Genomic DNA, 18,378 nt, shown 5'->3' on the forward strand with positions numbered 1-18,378 from the left:
TAAAAGTTTATTTTTTATTATTTTTAATTTTTTACCCTGAGCCCTGCTGAGCTCTGGCTGATGGAGGTGCTGGGGATTGAACCTGGGACCCCAGAGCCTCAGGCAGGAGGGTCTCTGCAGACTCCTGTGCTGTCTCCCAGGCGCTCAGTGGTTCTGACCGGGTGGGGGATACCAAGGGAGCCATAGCTAGTTCTGGGGGCATGGCCGGTCAGCACAGGTCTCGCTCCCGGGTCTGCCCGGAGGAGGGGGCAGAGAGGGTCTGGAGGTGGGGAGCAGGCTGCTGGAGGGGCACTATGAATCCACTGCTCCCAGAGGCCATTTCTCCTTTTTTTTTCTTTCTATTTTATTGAATAGGGAGAGAGAAATTGAGAGAGGAGAGAGAGGAGGAAGAGAGACACCTGCAGACCGGCTTCACCACTCGTGAAACCTCCCCCCCCCCCCCCCCCCGCAGGTAGGGAGCTGGGTCTTGAACCTGGGTCCTGGCACATGGGAACAGGTGTGTCCAGCTGGCGTCATGCCTTCTGCTGGTGTGTGTCTGTCTCTTCCTCTCCACGTTTAACAGGAGGGTGATCACTGCTCCCCTAGGCTGAGGTGCTGCCAGGATTCGAACCCCGGTCCTCAACGGCTGCTTCTCTCCCACTGGGAGCTGGAGGCCCTCCTCCTGGGCCACAGACAAACAGTTTTTAGATTTACTTATTTATTTTTTAAATGTTATTTATTTTGCCTTTTGTTACCATTGTTGTTTTATTGTTGTAGTTATTATTGTTGTCATTGTTGTTGGATAGGACAGAGAGAAATGGAGAGAAGAGGGGAAGACAGAGAGAGGGGGAGATAAAGACAGACACTTGCAGACCTGCTTCACCACCTGTGAAGTGACTCCCCTGCAGGTGGGGAGCCGGGGGCTCGAACCGGGATCCTTACGCCAGTCCTTGCGCTTTGCGCCACCTGAGCTTAACCCGCTGTGCTACCGCCCGGCCCCCTAGATTTACTTATTTTTTTATGGGGGGGAGAAGCACTTCTGTGTGTCTGAGCCTCGTGTGAGCAAGTCTGGGCCTTCAGCCAGCTCACAGGCTCTGCCCACAGGCCTCAGTCAGGGCAGACCTGCGGGCCGTGCCGGGGACTTGGGGACCCACCATCCCTCCCTCCCTCTGAGCCTCTGGGTGGAGGACCCTGGGTACCCCTCATTCAACACAGCACCCCTCCCCTCCTCTCCCCACCCCCACCCGTGGGTGCTCAGGTCCCGCTGCTGACACTCTCGCCCCTCGTGTGGGGACGGCTGTGCTGGCCCTGCCCAGCCCTGTCCCTGCTTGGCCGCCCCGACCCGGGTCAGCAGGGACGTCGCAGGAAGCCCGGTGAGCTGCGGCCTCTTGGTGGGGGGCACCCTGTGGGTCAGCGCCCTGCCTCTAGGCATGGGGGGGGCGGGAGAGGGGCTCTAGGGGCTAATTACTCGGAAATGGCAGCTCAGCCTCTTGAGACAGATTGCTCTGTATGAGCCTTCCTCAGGACGCTCGCTGGGTACTAAGTACCATGGGGAGCTAAGTACTGCTCTCAGGTGCTCAAGGCTGGTTGCGGGCTGGCCCCTCCCGGGGGTGGTGCCCGGTGGGGGCTGCAGGGGCAGCGGAGCTTCGTGCCTGTTTGTCTGTGGCCCAGGAGGAGGCCCCCAGCTCCTAGTGGGAGAGAAGTAGCCGTCGGCCTGAGGACGTGGGTCTGGATCCTGAGGATGTGGGTCTGGATCCTGAGCATGTGGGTCTGAGGATATGGGTCTGGATCCTGAGGACATGGGTCTGGATCCTGAGGATGTGGGTCTGGATCCTGAGGATGTGGGTCTGGATCCTGAGCATGTGGGTCTGGATCCTGAGTATGTGGGTCTGGATCCTGAGCATGTGGGTCTGGATCCTGAGCATGTGGGTCTGGATCCTGAGCATGTGGGTCTGAGGATATGGGTCTGGATCCTGAGGACTTGGGTCTTAATCCTGAGGACGTGGGTCTGGATCCTGAGGATGTGGGTTTGGATCCTGAGCACGTGGGTCTGAGGACATGGGTCTGGATCCTGAGGATGTGGGTCTGGATCCTGAGGACGTGGGTCTGGATCCTGAGCATGTGGGTCTGAGGATATGGGTCTGGATCCTGAGGATGTGAGTCTGGATCCTGAGCATGTGTGTCTGGATCCTGAGGACGTGGGTCTGGATCCTGAGGACGTGGGTCTGGATCCTGAGCATGTGGGTCTGAGGATATGGGTCTGGATCCTGAAGACGTGGGTCTGGATCCGGATCACATGGGTCTGGATCCCAAGGATGTGGGTCTGGATCCTAAGGACGAGAGTCTGGATTCTGATCACGTGGGTCTGGATCCTGAGGACATGTGTCTGGATCCTGAGCACGTGGGTCTGGATCCTGAGGATGTGGGTCTGAGGATATGGGTCTGGATCCTGAGGACTTGGGTCTTAATCCTGAGGACGTGGGTCTGGATCCTGAGGATGTGGGTCTGGATCCTGAGGACGTGTGTCTGGATCCTGAGCACATGGGTCTGGATCCTGAGCATGTGTGTCTGAGGATATGGGTCTGGATCCTGAGGACTTGGGTCTTAATCCTGAGGACGTGGGTCTGGATCCTGAGCATGTGTGTCTGGATCCTGAGGACGTGTGTCTGGATCCTGAAGACATGGGTCTGGATCCTGAGCATGTGGGTCTGAGGATATGGGTCTGGATCCTGAGGACTTGGGTCTTAATCCTGAGGACGTGGGTCTGGATCCTGAGGACGTGGGTCTGGATCCTGAGCATGTGGGTCTGAGGATATGGCTCTGGATCCTGAGGACTTGGGTCTTAATCCTGAGAACGTGGGTCTGGATCCTGAGGATGTGGGTCTGGATCTTGAGCATGTGGGTCTGAGGATATGGGTCTGGATCCTGAGGACTTGGTTAATCCTGAGGACGTGGGTCTGGATCCTGAGAATGTGGGTCTGAGGACGTGGGTCTGGATCCTGAGGACGTGTGTCTGGATCCTGAGCACGTGGGTCTGGATCCTGAGCATGTGGGTCTGAGGATATGGGTCTGGATCCTGAGGACTTGGGTCTTAATCCTGAGGACGTGGGTCTGGATCCTGAGGATGTGGGTCTGGATCCTGAGCACATGGGTCTGGATCCTGAGGACATGTGTCTGGATCCTGAGCACGTGGGTCTGGATCCTGAGCATGTGGGTCTGGATCTTGAGCATGTGGGTCTGAGGATGTGGGTCTGGATCCTGAGGACGTGGGTCTGGATCCTGAGCACGTGGGTCTGAGGACATGGGTCTGGATCCTGAGGACGTGTGTCTGGATCCTGAGCACATGGGTCTGGATCTTGAGCATGTGGGTCTGAGGATATGGGTCTGGATCCTGAGGACTTGGTTAATCCTGAGGACGTGGGTCTGGATCCTGAGCACATGGGTCTGAGGACGTGTGTCTGGATCCTGAGGACGTGTGTCTGGATCCTGAGCACATGGGTCTGGATCTTGAGCATGTGGGTCTGAGGATATGGGTCTGGATCCTGAGGACTTGGTTAATCCTGAGGACGTGGGTCTGGATCCTGAGCACATGGGTCTGAGGACGTGGGTCTGGATCCTGAGGATGTGTGTCTGGATCCTGATCACATGGGTCTGGATCCCAGCAGCACCCTGGGCCGGGTGGAGCAGTGCCTGCTCTCACAGTAAACATGGAGAAGAAAGGGACAGACATGCAGAAACAGCCCCAGGAGGACACAGAAGGCCAATTTATTATGATTGTTTTTTTAATTGCCACCAGGGTTTTTCACTGGGACTCAGGGCCTGAATCCACCACTCCCAATGGCCGTTCTTTCCCCTTTATTATTATTTTTTTTCCTTTCTATTTTATTTGACAGGACAGAGAGAAATTGAGAGGAGAGGGGGAGACACACACACACACACAGAGAGAGAGAGAGAGAGAGAGAGAGAGAGGCCTTTGCAGCCCTGCTCCACCGCTCGTGAAGCTTCCCCCCTGCAGGTGGGGACTGGGGGTTTGAACCCAGGTTCTTACATGTGGTAACAGGTCTGTTTACCCAGGTGTGCCACTGCCCGACCTGGGTCACGTGTTCTTTGTGACGACCACTGAGTTCTGTCCTGGCCAGAGCAGCTTGAGCAAAGACTGGGGAGGCCTCAGGCCCCGGGTTCAAGCCCTGGCAACACATAAGGGCACCGTGAACAGCACCAGGGAGAGATCTGTGCATGGGGGTGGGTGCTGGGTCTCTCTCTCTCTTGCCTCCAAGGTTATTGCTGGGGCTCGGTGCCTGCACTATGAATCCACTGCTCCTGGAGGCCATTTTCCCCATTTTGTTGCCCTTGTTGTCGTTATTACTGCTGTTGTTAGATAGGACAGAGAGAAATGGAGAGAGGAGGGGAGACAGAGAGGGGGAGAGACAGACAGACACCTGCAGACCTGCTTCACCGCCTGGGAAGCGACTCCCCTGCAGGTGGGGAGCCGGGCCTTGCGCTTCGAGTGTGTTTAACCTGCTGTGCTACCACCCGGCCTCCTCTCCCTCAAATTATAGGATAAAAATACTGAGCTCAGGGGCTGGGCAGGGGAGCACCCAGCTAAGTGCACATGGTACTGAGTGCAAGGACCCATGCGAGGACCCGGGTTCGCGCCCCTGCTCCCCACCTACAAGGGGGCCACTTCACAAGTGGTGAAGCAGGGCTGCAGGTGTCTCTCTCTCCTTCTCTGTCTCCCCCTCTCAATTTCTCTGTCCTATTCAATAAAATGGAAAAAATGCCTGCCAGGAGCAGTGGCTCTGTAGTGCTGGCCCCAAGCCCCAGAGATGGCCCTGCAGGGGAACAGCGGGCCTGTCACCCAGCAGTGGCCCAGCAGCTGTCCCGCTGGTTATGAGCTCGAGGTCCCAGGCTCACTCCTGGCACCACATATGCACAGGGGAAGCTCTGCCTCTGTGCCACACATGCAGGGACAAAGCTTTAAAGAGCTGGGCCACCTGCCCAGGCAGACGCCTTGCCCATGTGTCCCGGGGCCTCCCCTCCCCAGAGCCCTGCCCCACTAGGGACAGACAGACACAGGCTGGGGGTGTGGGTCCACCTGCCAACACCCATGTCCAGCGGAGAAGCAATGACAGAAGCCAGAACTCCCACCTGCTGCTCCCCATAGAGAATTTGGGTCCAGGCTCCCAGAGGGGGAGAAATGTCAGGGAGATGCCCAGAGGGCTCTGAGCCCCGACTCCACCAGGACCCGGAGAGAGAAGAGGGAAAAGGAAGGACACTCGGAAGGAGTCGCAGGTGGAGGTGTGACTGAGGAAGGAGAGAAGGCAGGAGCAGAGGAGAACAGGAGATGCCTATAAATCTAGGCAGTTGTAGGAATACTAGTCAGCCCGTGTCTGTGAGCTGGGAGAAGCACAGCAGTTTCCAGTGGAGGGGACGGGACACAGAGTCTGGGGGTGGAGTGGGACCCTGTGATCTCATCAAATCAGTATTGTCACTAAAAAGAAAGAAAGAAACAGAACCGAGTATAAAGGCCCACAGGTGCCTGGGTGTGCCGGGATGGCCTGAGGGGGCTTCTTCCCGAGCTAGTGCTCTCTGGGTTGGAGAGAACTCAACTGGAACCCATCTAGGCTGCTGCGTGGGAGAGGGATCAGGAGCTCGTGCCGCACTAACTTCGCAGGAGAGACACTCTGGAACCCTCGGAGCTGGAAAGCAATTTCCAAGTGTGTTTAATCAGAAGAGCAGCTGCTTTTATACTCTCCAAGTAGGGTGGAAACAGGATGTGACATAGAGAGGGTGGAGCGAAAAGGGACTGGTGGAAGATCAGGGTGTGACAAGGAGAGGATCAGGGTGTGACAAGGAGAGGATCAGGGTGTGACAAGGAGAGGGGGCGGAGCAGGCGAGAATTCTACCACTGAACCGCCAATGCCCTGGAGGGAGTGTGGTGCTTTATGTGAATGTAAAAGTGATTTATGTAAATAGACCAAAGCTTTGAATGGGATCAAACCAATCCCTATATAGGCATACCGGTGCTTGGTTAAGCAGAAGCCAGGGGGAGCTGGCATACTATCCAACAGACAGGAGCCATGCTGAGGGCAGCAGGGGCCCGTGTCCAGGCCGGGACCTCTCCCTCTCTGTCCTCTGCCTCCCGGCCCAGCCTCCCTGGAGATGCGTCCCAGTCTCCAGTTCAGCTGGCTCAGACCTCAGTTCCCAGTCCCAGGCCCCCAGCCACCTAGCACCCAGACACTCAGCACCAACTACTCAGCACCCAGCACCCCAGGCTTGAGGCCCCAAGCCATCCAGTACCCAGACACCCAACACCCAGCAACCCTACCCGGCACCATGCAAACCAGCCCCAAGCCTCTCATCTATCCAGAGTCCAGCCACCCAAACACTAGCACCTAGCTACCCAGTACCCAGGCCCCAGCACCCAGGCCCCCAACACCCAGGCCCCAAGCCCCCAGCACCCAGTCACCCAGCACTCAGGCTCCCAGCACCCAGGCCCCCAGCTCCTAGGCCCCAGGGACCCAGCCCCTAGCCACCCTGCACATAGGCCCCCAGTCCCTAGCCCCCAGAACCCAGTCCCCCAGCAACCAGCCTCCAAGCACCCAGGCCACAGCACTCAGCACCCAGTCCCCAGCTACCAAGCCCCCATGCTCTCAGCACCCAGTCCCCCAGCACCCAAGCCCCCATGCTCCCAGCACGCAGTCCCCCAGAACCCAATCCCCCAACCCCCTAGCACCCAGCTCTCCAGCCCCTAGACCCCCAGCTCCCCAGCCCCCAGCCCTCCAGTCCCCAGATCCAGCATCCAGCCCCCAGACCCCCAGCTCCCAGCATCCAGCCCCCAGCATCCAGCCCCCAGATCCAGCCCCCAGCATCCAGCCCCCAGCATCCAGCCCCCAGATCCAGCCCCCAGCATCCAGCCCCCAGATCCAGCCCCCAGATCCAGCCCCCAGATCCAGCCCCCAGATCCAGCCCCCAGCATCCAGCCCCCAGCCCCCAGATCCAGCCCCCAGCATCCAGCCCCCAGCATCCAGCCCCCAGCCCCCAGATCCAGCCCCCAGCATCCAGCCCCCAGCATCCAGCCCCCAGCATCCAGCCCCCAGCCCCCAGCATCCAGCCCCCAGCATCCAGCCCCCAGCATCCAGCCCCCAGCCCACAGCATCCAGCCCACAGCATCCAGCCCCCAGCATCCAGCCCCCAGCCCCCAGCATCCAGCCCTCAAGCCCCCAGATCTAGCCCCCAGCCCTCAAGCCCCCAGACCCAGCCCCCAGCCCCAGCCCCCAGCCCCCGGGCCCCCAGTACCCAGCCCCCACCGTGTCTTTGACTCCTACCCTCCAGCATCCTTGTTCTGTCTGCTGGGATCTGCTATCACAGGGAGCAGGTGCTTGGCAGAGACCCCTGGGTGCCTTCCCCTGCTCGCCACCCCCACCCGGGGTCTCAGCTCTCTGAAGCTACACCTGCCCCCCATGTCCAGTCAAGTCACCCTCTTTCTTTATCAGTGCTTTAATAATCCCAAGGCTGTAGGGCAGTCCCACAGTCCCACCACCAGAGTTCTGGGTCCCATCCCCTCCATTGGAAACTCCCTGTTCTTTTCTCTTATTTCCTCTCTCTCTCTCTCTCTCTCTCTCTCTCTGTCTCTTTCCTCCAGCATTATTGCTGGGGCTTGGTACCTGCACTACGAAACTATGAACCCACTGCTCCTGGGGCCATTTTTCCCATTTTATTGGACAGGACAGAGAGAGATTGAGAGAAGAGGGAGATAGAGAGACAGAGAGACCCTGCAGCCCTGCTCCACTGCTTGTGAAGCTTCCCCCCTGCAGGTGGGGAGCGGGGGCTTGAACCTGGGTCCTTGTGCTTAGTACCATGCGCACTGAACTGGGTGTGCCCTGCCTGGCCCCCTCCCAGAGTCTTTATCCAAAAACTCACGAGAGGCCGTGCGGTGGCGCACCTGGTTAAGCACTCACATTACAGCGCACAAGGACCTGCAGGGGGGAAGCTTCACAGGTGGTGAGGCAGGGCTGCAGGGGTCTCTGTCTCTCCCCCTCTCTGTCTTCCCCTCCCCTCTCCATTTCTGGCTGTCCCCATCCAACAAATAGAGAAACTTTAAAAGAAGAAGAAGAAAAAAATTAAAGAAAGCCTCTGGGAGAAGCGCGAGGCCTCGGCTCACACTTGAGCCCGTGTGGGGTGCCTGTGTGCCCCAAGACCTCCTCAGACCATGGGCTTCTGACCCACGAGATTTTCTCAGTTCTCAGGCCCCTGGCAACTGGCTATAGTCCCCACCCTCAAACCCGCCGTAGCCACCCCCAACCTCCTGCCGGACCCCCTCTCTCTCCTGAACTCTCTGCCTCTCTGTCGCAGCTGTGTGCAACACATCCGGGGTTGTGGTGGGGACAGGAGGCGGACTCCCTGCTATCACACCCTTCCCACCAGGAAGACCTTGGACTAGAACCCTGGTACCACAGGAGGAGGCTGACACAGTGACAGGGGAAGCTCCAGACATCTGTGTGTCTCTCTCTTTATTAAAATATTTTATTTATTCATTAATGAGAAAGATAGGAGGGGGAGAGACAGTAGACATCACTTTGGTACAGGTGCTGCAGGGACTGAACCTGGGACCTCATGCTTGAGAATCCAGTGCTTTCTCCACTGCGCCACCTCCTGGACCGCTGTGCGTCTGCACCTGAAGGAATGTAGCAACAGCACTGATACCAGGTCGCTCCAGGACCCAGGGCGTTGCGCTGTCCGGTGTGTGGCCGCCTATCCCCGGCCCGGGCCCTGCCCACTGCACCGTCCTCCCCGCCCCGCCAGCGGCCATCGGCCAGCGGAAGTGTGTCATCAGCATACATTACTTCCCTATTAGCTTGCTTCTCAGTTGCGCATCTGAAACACCCTGATTCCCGCTAATTGCAATTTCTCAGTCAGCGCCCGCCGGGCGGGGGCCGCACCCCAGGCCCTTCCTTCCTGCCTGCCGTGGCCCGCGAGCGGATCCCTGGGGTGCTGGGAGCTCCGTCCCTGCCCCCAGCCGGAGCCGAGACCCCCAGACAACTGAACTGGCTCCTGGAGGATCTGCGGTTATCGTGACCAGGCCGATTCCTCAGGAATCCACGGGGTCTGCCGGCCTGGCCCGGCCGCAGCTAATGGAGACCGTTGGCGCGGGCCTCCAGCCGGAGTCTCGCAATCAGCCTTAATGAAGAAGATGGGACGCTAATTCCGGGTCTCTCTCCGGCTTGTGAATCAGAGTAACAAGTGGGGCTCCGGCGGGTGAGAGGTGTCATTAGCCTTGATTCACGAGCACTCAGGAGCTTTGACGTCATTGGGCAGCCAGCACCCCAACCATGCCAACAGAACCCGGGCTGGGGGCCCACCAGTCCTGCCGCCCACCACCGCCCCTCCCCACCCCCACTGCCCCCCCACCCCTCCTGACCCCCACAGCCCCCCCACTGCCCCTCCTGCCCCCCACGGCCCCTTCTGCCCCCCACGGCCCCCCACTGCCCCTCCTGACCCCCACTGCCCCCTCCTGCCCCTCCTGCCCCCCACTGCCCCTCCTGACCCCCACTGCCCCCTCCTGCCCCCCTCCTGCCCCCCACTGCCCCCCTGCCCCCACTGCCCCTCCTGCCCCCCACTGCCCCCCACTGTCCCCCACTGCCCTCCTGACCCCCACTGCCCCCACGGCCCCTCCTGCCCCCCACTGCCCCCACTGCCCCTCCTGACCCCCACTGCCCCTCCTGACCCCCACTGCCCCCTCCTGCCCCTCCTGCCCCCCACTGCCCCTCTGACCCCCACTGCCCCCTCCTGCCCCCCACTGCCCCCCTGCCCCCCACTGCCCCTCCTGCCCCCCACTGCCCCCCACTGCCCTCCTGACCCCCACTGCCCCCCACGGCCCCTCCTGCCCCCACTGCCCCCACTGCCCCCCACTGCCCCTCCTGACCCCCATGGCCCCTCCTGCCCCCCACTGCCCCCCACTGCCCCTCCTGACCCCCACTGCCCCTCCTGCCCCCCACTGCCCCTCCTGACCACCCCCGGCCCCCCACCCCTCCCCCACTGCGCCTGGCCTTGGCTGCTGGCTCCTGCTCTGTCCGACATGCGCAGAACTATGTGGGGAGCGGACGCCACGCCTGGGCAGCACGAGTGGGCACACACGTCACGTGCTGTTAGGCTGTGCCCACATGAGCTGACGTCCGGGCAGAGGCCGCAGCTTCAGGGCCGTCTCTCTGCCCCCTGAGGCCCAGGCCCCTGGACAGCAGGCAGCCCCCCCCCAACCCCCTGTGTGGACGCTGCTCCCCGGGCCCCGGGCCCGTCCCCGTGGGTGGCAGCTGGCAGGGCTGTGCCAGCCCCCGCGCTCACCCGCTTTCTGTGTGGCCACGCGGAGCCCCCGTGCCGCCTCCCCCTGCAGCCCAGGTGGGGAAACGGGGGTCCCTCCCTGGGCCACGCGCTGGGCTCCGGTGGTACCGGGCATCGAACCCGGGGCCCTGGGCCCTGCTCTGCCACCCCCCAGCCGCTGGGTTTGTCGCTGCCGGCAGCAGCCTGTCTCTGGGGCTCTTGCGGCACGTGGGTCCACCACGCCCGGCAGCCGGTTCTCACTGTTTGATTTGACAGAGACAGAGAGACATCAAGGGGGAGAGAGACAGAGAGACCCCTGCAGCCCTGCTGCACCACTTGCAAAGCTTTCCCCCTGCAGGTGGGGACCGGGGGCTTGAACCCGGGTCCTTGCACGTGGTACCCTGTCCCGGCCCATTCTTACTACTGCTTGTACGAGGGGCGTCACAGCTCTGGGCCATCTGTCCACTCAAAGGGAGGGACGCCCAGCACCTGAGCTTCCTCTGTTGTCATGATATTTCTCAGGCGGCGCCAGGGCTCATGCTCCCTCCCTCAGCCTGCCCGGCGAGCTCTCTCTCCACCTGGGAGCCTCTTCTCTCTTGGGTACGACCCCTCACCTGTCCTTGACCTGTCCATGATCAAGGCGGAGGCCGACGTGCCTCTGGGCGCCCCCCGAGTCCTGACCGGGGAGTCCTGACCGGGGAGACGGGTGTGGGGCGATGCCCCGAGCACGGGGCCGCGGGAGGGTGTCACCAGGCAGTGGGGTCACACGGGGGGGGGGGGGAGGGCATGTCGGCACAAACACCCAGAATCCCCTTGGGCCCTCACAGCTCTGATGGGGGGTGCGAGGCAGGGTGGCGCTCAGCTCAGGCCCACGCTGCTCAGACGGAACCTGGGAGCTCAGGCACCTGGTCCTGTGCTCTGCCCCTGAGCCGTCTCCCCGGCCGTCTGGTCCCCCACAGTGCTGTGGCTGGACACAATATCATCTTTTTGATGCAGAGTAGTATTCACGGTAGTCTATATCCCAGAACTTCTCACCCAGCCGCCTGGGGACGGGCATCTAGGCCGCGTCCACTCTGGCTGCTGTGAACAGTGCAGCTGTGGACACAGGCCGTGTCCCTTCTGCTTGGTGTCTGAGTGTCCACCGGACACACGTCTCAGAGTGGGATGCCTGGGTCGTCAGGTGACTCCATGTTTGTTCGTCTGAGGACGGTCCACACGGTCTCCACAGGGGCCGCCCGTCGGCATCCCCCCAGCGGTGGACAGAGTCCCTGTTCCCCGGCCGCTCCAGCACCTGTGCTCCCCTGCTTGTTGGTGGAGCCCTTCTCCAGGGCGGGAGACGGGTCTCAGTGTGGCTCTGATTGGCCTTTCTCTCACGATGGGTGAAGTGGAGCGTTTCTTCCTGTCTGTGGGCCGCGTGTCTCTTCTTTAGAAAACTGTCTGCTGAGTTCTCTGGCCCACATTTTTATTGGTTATAGCCAAAACTTAAAAAGAATTATTTATATTTATTTATTTTCCCCTTTTGTTGCCCTTTTTTGTAGTTATTGTTGTTGTTGTTGATGTCGTTGTTAGATAGGACAGAGAGAAATGGAGAGAGGAGGGGGAAGACAGAGAGGGGGAGAGAAAGACAGACACCTGCAGACCTGCTTCACCACCTGTGAAGCGACTCTCCTGCAGGTGGGAGCCGGGGGCTCGAACTGGGATCCTGACGCCGGTCCTGTGTGCTTGGCGCACGTACACTTAACCTGCTGTGCTACTGCCCTGAGCCAGACATTTCTGATGGGCCGAAAATCCCCAAAGGGCGGGGCCAGGTGGGGGTGCACCCGGTTAAGCGCAAGGACCCCGCACCAGGACCCTGCTTGCTTCGAGCCTCCAGTTTCCCAACTGCAGGAAGAAGCTGTACGAACGGTGGGAGCAGCTCTGCAGGCTGTGTGTGTGAGTGTGTGTGTGTGTGAGTGTGTGTATGAGTGTGTGTGTGTGAGTGAGTGTGTGTGTGTGTGTGAGTGTTTGTGAGAGTGTTTGTCTGTATGTGTGTGAGTGTGTATGTGAATGTGTGTGTGAGTGTGTGTGAGTGTGTGTGTGAGTGTGTGTGTGTGTGAGTGTGTGTGTGAGTGTGTGTGTGAGTGTGTGTGACTGTGTGTGTGTGAGTGTGTGTGTGTGGGTGTGTGGGTGTGAGTGTGTGTGTGAGTGTGTGTGTGAGTGTGTGTGTGAGTGTGTGTGTGAGTGTGTGTGAGTGTGTGTGTGAGTGTGTGTGAGTGTGTGAGTGTGTGTGTGTGTGAGTGTGTGTGTGTGAGTGTGTGTGACTGTGTGTGTGTGAGTGTGTGTGTGTGTGTGAGTGTGTGTGTGAGTGTGTGTGTGAGTTGTGTGTGAGTGTGTGTGAGTGTCGAGTGTGTGTGTGTGTGTGTGTGTGTGTGAGTGTGTGTGTGAGTGTGTGAGAGTGTGTGTGTGAGAGTGTGTGTGTGTGAGTGTGAGTGTGTGTGTGTGTGTGTGTGTGAGTGTGTGTGTGTGTGTGAGTGTGTGTGTGAGTGTGTGTCTTTTCCTCTCAGTTTCTCTCTGTCCTGTGCAATAAATTGAAAAAAATTGCCTCAGGAGCAGTGGATTCACACACAGTGCTGGAACTGAGCCCCAGCGATCACCCCGGAGGCAACAAAATAAAATAAAACTCATGAAGGGCCGAGCAGACCGCGTGCTCTTACTCTCGGCGACGCCACCGGGCCCGTCCTCCCACAGGACGGCTGCAAACCCCTCTGCTGTCCAGGCAGAGGCGACCACGGGCTCCCTGGAAGGGGCCGAGCGGCAGACAGGACAGATGCGGAGCGGAGGGACCCGCAGCCGGGGAGGCGAGGACACAGACGCCGTCCTCGGTGGACACTGACCTCACGGCCGTGGGCCGGGCATCCCTTACATGCGTGGGGGGCCGCAGAGCCCTCCGTCCGGCAGGGGTCCCCGGGTGACCGCATCCTGGCCGGGGACGTCCCCAGCTCGGCCCGGAGGGAATCGGCCGAATCAGTCACGGCACAGTGACCGACGGAGTGGCGGCCGGGCGGCGGTAGCGGCACGGAGACGGCCGGCTTTCCTGCCCACTGGCTCCGCGTCTGCAGCCCGAGTGTGTCGCCACCCGCCTGTGTGACGGTTTTCGATTCCTCGGCTCACTCACGTGAATCAGGCATGGTTTCCCATAATGACCATCTCTCTTCTTTCTCTCTCTCTTTTTTTTTTGCCTCCAGGGTTATGGCTGGGGCTCAGTGCCTGCAGTCTGTGTTTTTTTTTAAGAGTTTTTTTTTTTTAATATTTATTTACTTATTCACTTTTGTTGCCCTTGTTGTTTTGTTGTTGTAGTTATTATTGTGTCGTCAGTCGTTGTTGGATAGGACAGAGAGAAATGGAGAGAGCAGGAGAAGACAGAGAGGGGGAGAGAGAAAGACAGACACCTGCAGACCTGCTTCACCGCCTGTGAAGCAACTTCTCTGCAGGTGGGGAGCCGGGGGCTCGAACCGGGATCCTTACATCGGTCCTTGCACTTTGCCCTCACCTGCGCTTAACCTACTGCGCTACCGCCCGACTCCCGGTGCCTGCACTTTGAATCCACAGCTCCCGGCAGCCAGTTTTTCCATTTTTTTAAATTTAATATTTCTCTCTTTGTTGCCCTTGTTGTTTTATTGTTGTTGTTGTTGGATAGGACAGAGAGAAATGGAGAGAGGAGGGGGAGACAGAGAGGGGGGAGAGAAAGACAGACACCTGCAGACCTGCTTCACCACTTGTAAAGCGACTCCCTGCAGGTGGGGAGCCGGGGGCTCAAACCGGGATCCTTACGCCAATCCTTGCGCTCAACCACTGCGCTACCGCCACGACTCCCAGTTATTCCATTTTATTGGACAGGACAGAGATTGAGAGAGGGGGTGAGATAGAGAGGGAGAGGAGACAGAGAGGACACCTGCAGCCCTGCTCCACCGCTCGTGAAGCTTCCCCCCTGCGGGTGGGGACCAGGGGCTTGAACCCGGGGTCCTTGCACTTGGGAATATGTGTGCTTAACCATATTAACCACCACTCCCCTCTTTCTTTATTTTTTCCTCCCTTCCTCCATTGTCACCCAGGTTGTCACCGGGGATTGGTGCTGGCATTATGAAGCTACCATTCCTGGCAGTCATCTCCCCCTTTTGTTCTATTTTTATTGGGACGGGACAGAGATAACTTGAGAGGGAGAGAGACAGAGAGACACCTGCAGCCCTGCTCCGCCGCTCGTGAAATGTTCCCCCCTGCAGGTGGGGACTGGGGGCTTGAACCTGGATCCTTGTGCGGGGGCTTGCACTTTGTAGCGTGTGCACCACGGCCAGGCCCCAGCATCTATTTATTGGGGAAGAAGACTAGATGTGGTCAGTGAAAAACAAAACAGAAAGGGGGGGCACGCACAGGAGGGGCTTCTCTGGCCTGTCACATGGGCTCCCCCTTCCGTCACCCTGAATTGGAAAGACCCTGGCTGGCCAGCCCCCCCCCGGCTTATTCCCAAAGACCCCTGGTCTCACCTGCTCAGTTCCCACCTTTGGCTTCCTGATTATTAAACATTTGTCCTGCTTTATATCTCACCGCCTTTCAGCCCTCAGTCACGGATGCTGCCATGACACCACCCTGACCTCCCTGGGCAGACGCCTCACCCCTGTGTCCTGGAGCCTCCCCTCCCCAGAGCCCTGCTCCACTAGGGACAGACAGACACAGGCTGGGGGTGTGGGTCCACCTGCCAGCACCCATGTCCAGTGGAGAAGCAATGACAGAAGCCAGAACTCCCACCTGCTGCTCCCCATAGAGAATTTGGGTCCAGACTCCCAGAGGGGTAAAGAACAGGGAAGCTTCCAATGGAGGGGGTGGGACGCGGAGCTCTGGTGGTGGGAGCTGTGTGGGGTTGTAGCCTGTGATCTCACAGTCCTGTTCATCATCCAGTCGCTGATTAATAAATAAAGCCTTGCTGACCTTGTCCTGGTTCCACTCTGGCCTGGGGGGGTGGGTGGCAGGGAAGGAGTGGAGAGGGGCATGGTGACCTGGGGCGGTGACGTGTGGCCGCCGTCAGCAGAGGGGTCCCTGGTCGGGGGGGGACAAAAAGGCCCTGTCCCAGACGGACAGAAGAGGGACCCGGACTCCTGGGAACGTCCTACGTGCTCAGAACTGGACCGCCGGTGGCGACGTCTCAGCTCCTCGTGGGTGACCGGAGTGGCCTTCCAGGACCGGCCTGGCAGAGGGGAGGGGGCACAGGAGACCCTCCGGCATGTCGAATGGTGACTGATGAGTGCCGAGACAATGAGATTAAACAGGCCATGTGATGGTGCGTTTAGGCTTCTAATTTTAAACCCGCACCGCTAATTAAGCATAAATTATTTTGCCATTCAATGTATTCTGGCTTGAAGCTCCCTCGCTGTGGGCGGTGAGAGGAGGGGAGAGGGGAAGTAGCCCCCAGTCGGCAATCAGAGGCCCCGCACCCCTGCCTGGCTCTCAGAGCAGCCTCGGTGTCCCGCTGTTGACGCGGCTTCTGAGACGCCGCGAGGGTGACAGCGGCAAGTCCTTGAGGACTGTCCCTCTGTCACCGTTGGGTGGGGGACCCCCGGGTGCTGACCTCGAACGGGGCCAGGCCCCTCTGGGCTCTGACACACGGCACTGGCCACACGTCCTGCGAGGGGATTTATTTTTATTAACTCGGTTATTATCTAGAGATAGATTTTTCCGGAAGGAAATTCATAGCTCTGGAGACACCAAGCTTAAAAACACTAAAATTCAATGAGCTAATCATTCTCCCCACAGCCTAGAAATTAACAGCAGTGGGACTCAGAGAGCTGCAGAGGCGAAGCTGCGAACACAGACCAGCGAGCGGGAAGACGGGGAGTGCCTAGAGTGTGACGGACCGGCAGACAGCCGACACGGCTCGGACACTCCCGGGGAAACAGACAGAGAAAGGCCACACGGCCGCCACCAGGAGCCCCCCAGGACCCAGGAAGCCGTGACTGAGGGCCGTCAGCCTGAGGACCCAGGGCGCTGCAGAGACCCCTCAGCAAGGGCAGTGTGGCGGGGGCCGGGAGGGGAGCCAGGCGGCTGCCGCGTGCGGGAGTGGGACGGTCTCCGTCAGCCGGAGCAGGTGGCCTCTGAGGACGGGGCCTCGTCCCGACGCACACTGGCGGGAGGAGAGAAAGAGACATGTTCCCGCTGCTCCAGGGAGGAGAAGAGAGGCGTCTTGGCTACTTGAGGAAGTCAAGTTGGCCGTGACAGGCGGAGGAGGGTCCCAGTGGCGGGACTCAGCGCGGCATGTCCAGCACGTGGACGCGCATGTGCTACTCAGCCCAGCCAGCGGACTGCTGGGATCTGCTGGGGACGCAGACACTTGTGTCCGTGCTCGTGGCTCTCGGTCACAGGCAGCTGGGGAGCAAGGTGGGGTCTAGACACACAGTGGAGTACTACTCAGCTCTGAAAAAGAATGAGGTCTTGCCATTTGAGACAGTGAACTAAGTGAAGGGACCCAGACAGTGTGGACAGTAGATGTGATGAAAGCGACTAAGGGGTCAGGAGGGTCAGCAGAGGCTTGGATGGTGAGGGAGAAGGCTGAGGGGGTGGGGCCGAGAGGATCAGCCAGGGTCAGCCGAGAGGCCAGGTGGGCTGGGGGAGGCCGGGAGGGTCAGGGAGGCCGGAGGGTCAGGGAGGCCGGGAGGTCAGAGGAGGCCGGGAGGTCAGGGAGGCCGGGAGGTCAGAGGAGGCCGGGAAGTTCAGGAGGAGGCTGAGAGGGGCAGGGGTGCAGCCCTTAGATGTGGGTGCAGAGCTGGGTGTGGAAGGAAGGGAGGACTGTGGGGGCGATGGCTGGGGTCGGGGTGTAGCCCCTCACCAGACAGAGGCCTTGGAGTTGCCCAAGTGGCCTGGTGCGAGAGGATGGTCCACGGTGGGGCCGTGTCGCAGGATTGTCTCAGGCCACCTGGGTGCTGGCACGGGGAAGCACGGCCCAGGGTGTCGCGGGGCCAAGGGGCAGGTGTCGGGGGCATAGTGGCCCAGGGTGCCCTGGGGCTGGGGGCAGCGAGAGGCCCTGTCTGGGGTGCCGAGGGTCGGGCAACAGAGGGTCTCTGTGGAGGCCGGGCTCCCTGCCTCCTGGGCGAGCCCCCCCATGTGGCAACGGTGATGGGGGAGGGAGGGGTCCCGTGTCCTCCCTGAGCGGCCCAGGGTCCCAGGGTCCTGTGAGCAGGAGCAGATGTTTCCCGGAGGGGCACTAAGCGCCTCCCCCCTGCCCCCAGTACCCGTGGGTGCCTCCCCCTTGTGGGCACCTCCCCCCTGCAGGTCCCCCTGCGGGGAGCAGGGACACGGGCCACCAGTGAAACCGCCGCCCTCATTGATGCGGCCATGCTGCCCAGGGCCCCCCTGACACTGGCGTGGGCTCCGTCGGACGCGTCTCTGTGCTCACACGTGAATCCCGTGTTCACACGTGTTTGCCTGTGCGTGAGTGTGGTGCAGGGACTAGAACCCAGAACCTCGGGGGCGGGGCGGTGGGCAGGTGTCCTGTGTGTGTCCACCTCACCCCATGCTGACTGCTGCCTGGCACCCAGTCCCGGGCCGCCCAAGGTCCTGGGGCTCCTCCCTGTGGCTGAGGGGAGTCAGAGGCTGTGCTGCGGCCCACCCGGGACCTCGGGGACCCACCCCACGTGAAGCACGTCGTCCGAGCTCTGAGACGCAACGGCCAGCCAGTCTGAGGACAACAGTTTTTATTCCTGAGGTGAGACCCAGAGGGCCAGGGGCTGCCAACCCGAACCCTGGAGTGGCACCCACAGGGAGCCCGGCGCCAGCACGGACAGGGCTGGGGGAGCCTGGCCGCCTGAGGGCGGGGCGTGGCCGTGGGCCGGGGTCCCATGCGACCGTCTGGCGCAGGTGGGTGAGCGGGTGTGGGGTGCAGGGCGGCAGAGCGAGGGCTCACAGCCCCTTCCTGGCCTTTTCCTCCCGGTCTGCTCTCTTGCTCAGAGCCTGGGCCCGCCTCCTTCCCAGGGGCGTCTTGGCGTACCAGTCCTGGGTGGAGGCGGGCAGCGGGTCAGACGGGCACCCCCGGGAGAGAGGGTGCCGAGCCTGGGGTGC

At 60.5% G+C, this 18,378-nt stretch overlaps 1 protein-coding gene across 1 annotated transcript in view; it reads right to left on the reverse strand.

Annotated features, from left to right (window-relative positions):
• Positions 1-17,997: 17,997 nt before the first annotated feature.
• The window catches only part of IQCA1 (IQ motif containing with AAA domain 1), a 21,040-nt gene continuing 20,659 nt past the window's right edge, over positions 17,998-18,378 (reverse strand). Inside the window, exon 10 of the mRNA XM_060193548.1 lies at positions 17,998-18,312. Within this exon, the coding sequence (XP_060049531.1) occupies positions 18,220-18,312 (93 nt within the window). The 3' untranslated portion in view covers positions 17,998-18,219. The remainder of the gene's footprint in view (positions 18,313-18,378) is intronic.

Source organism: Erinaceus europaeus, chromosome 7, assembly GCF_950295315.1.
Source record: "Erinaceus europaeus chromosome 7, mEriEur2.1, whole genome shotgun sequence".
Classification (NCBI taxonomy): Eukaryota; Metazoa; Chordata; class Mammalia; order Eulipotyphla; family Erinaceidae; genus Erinaceus; species Erinaceus europaeus.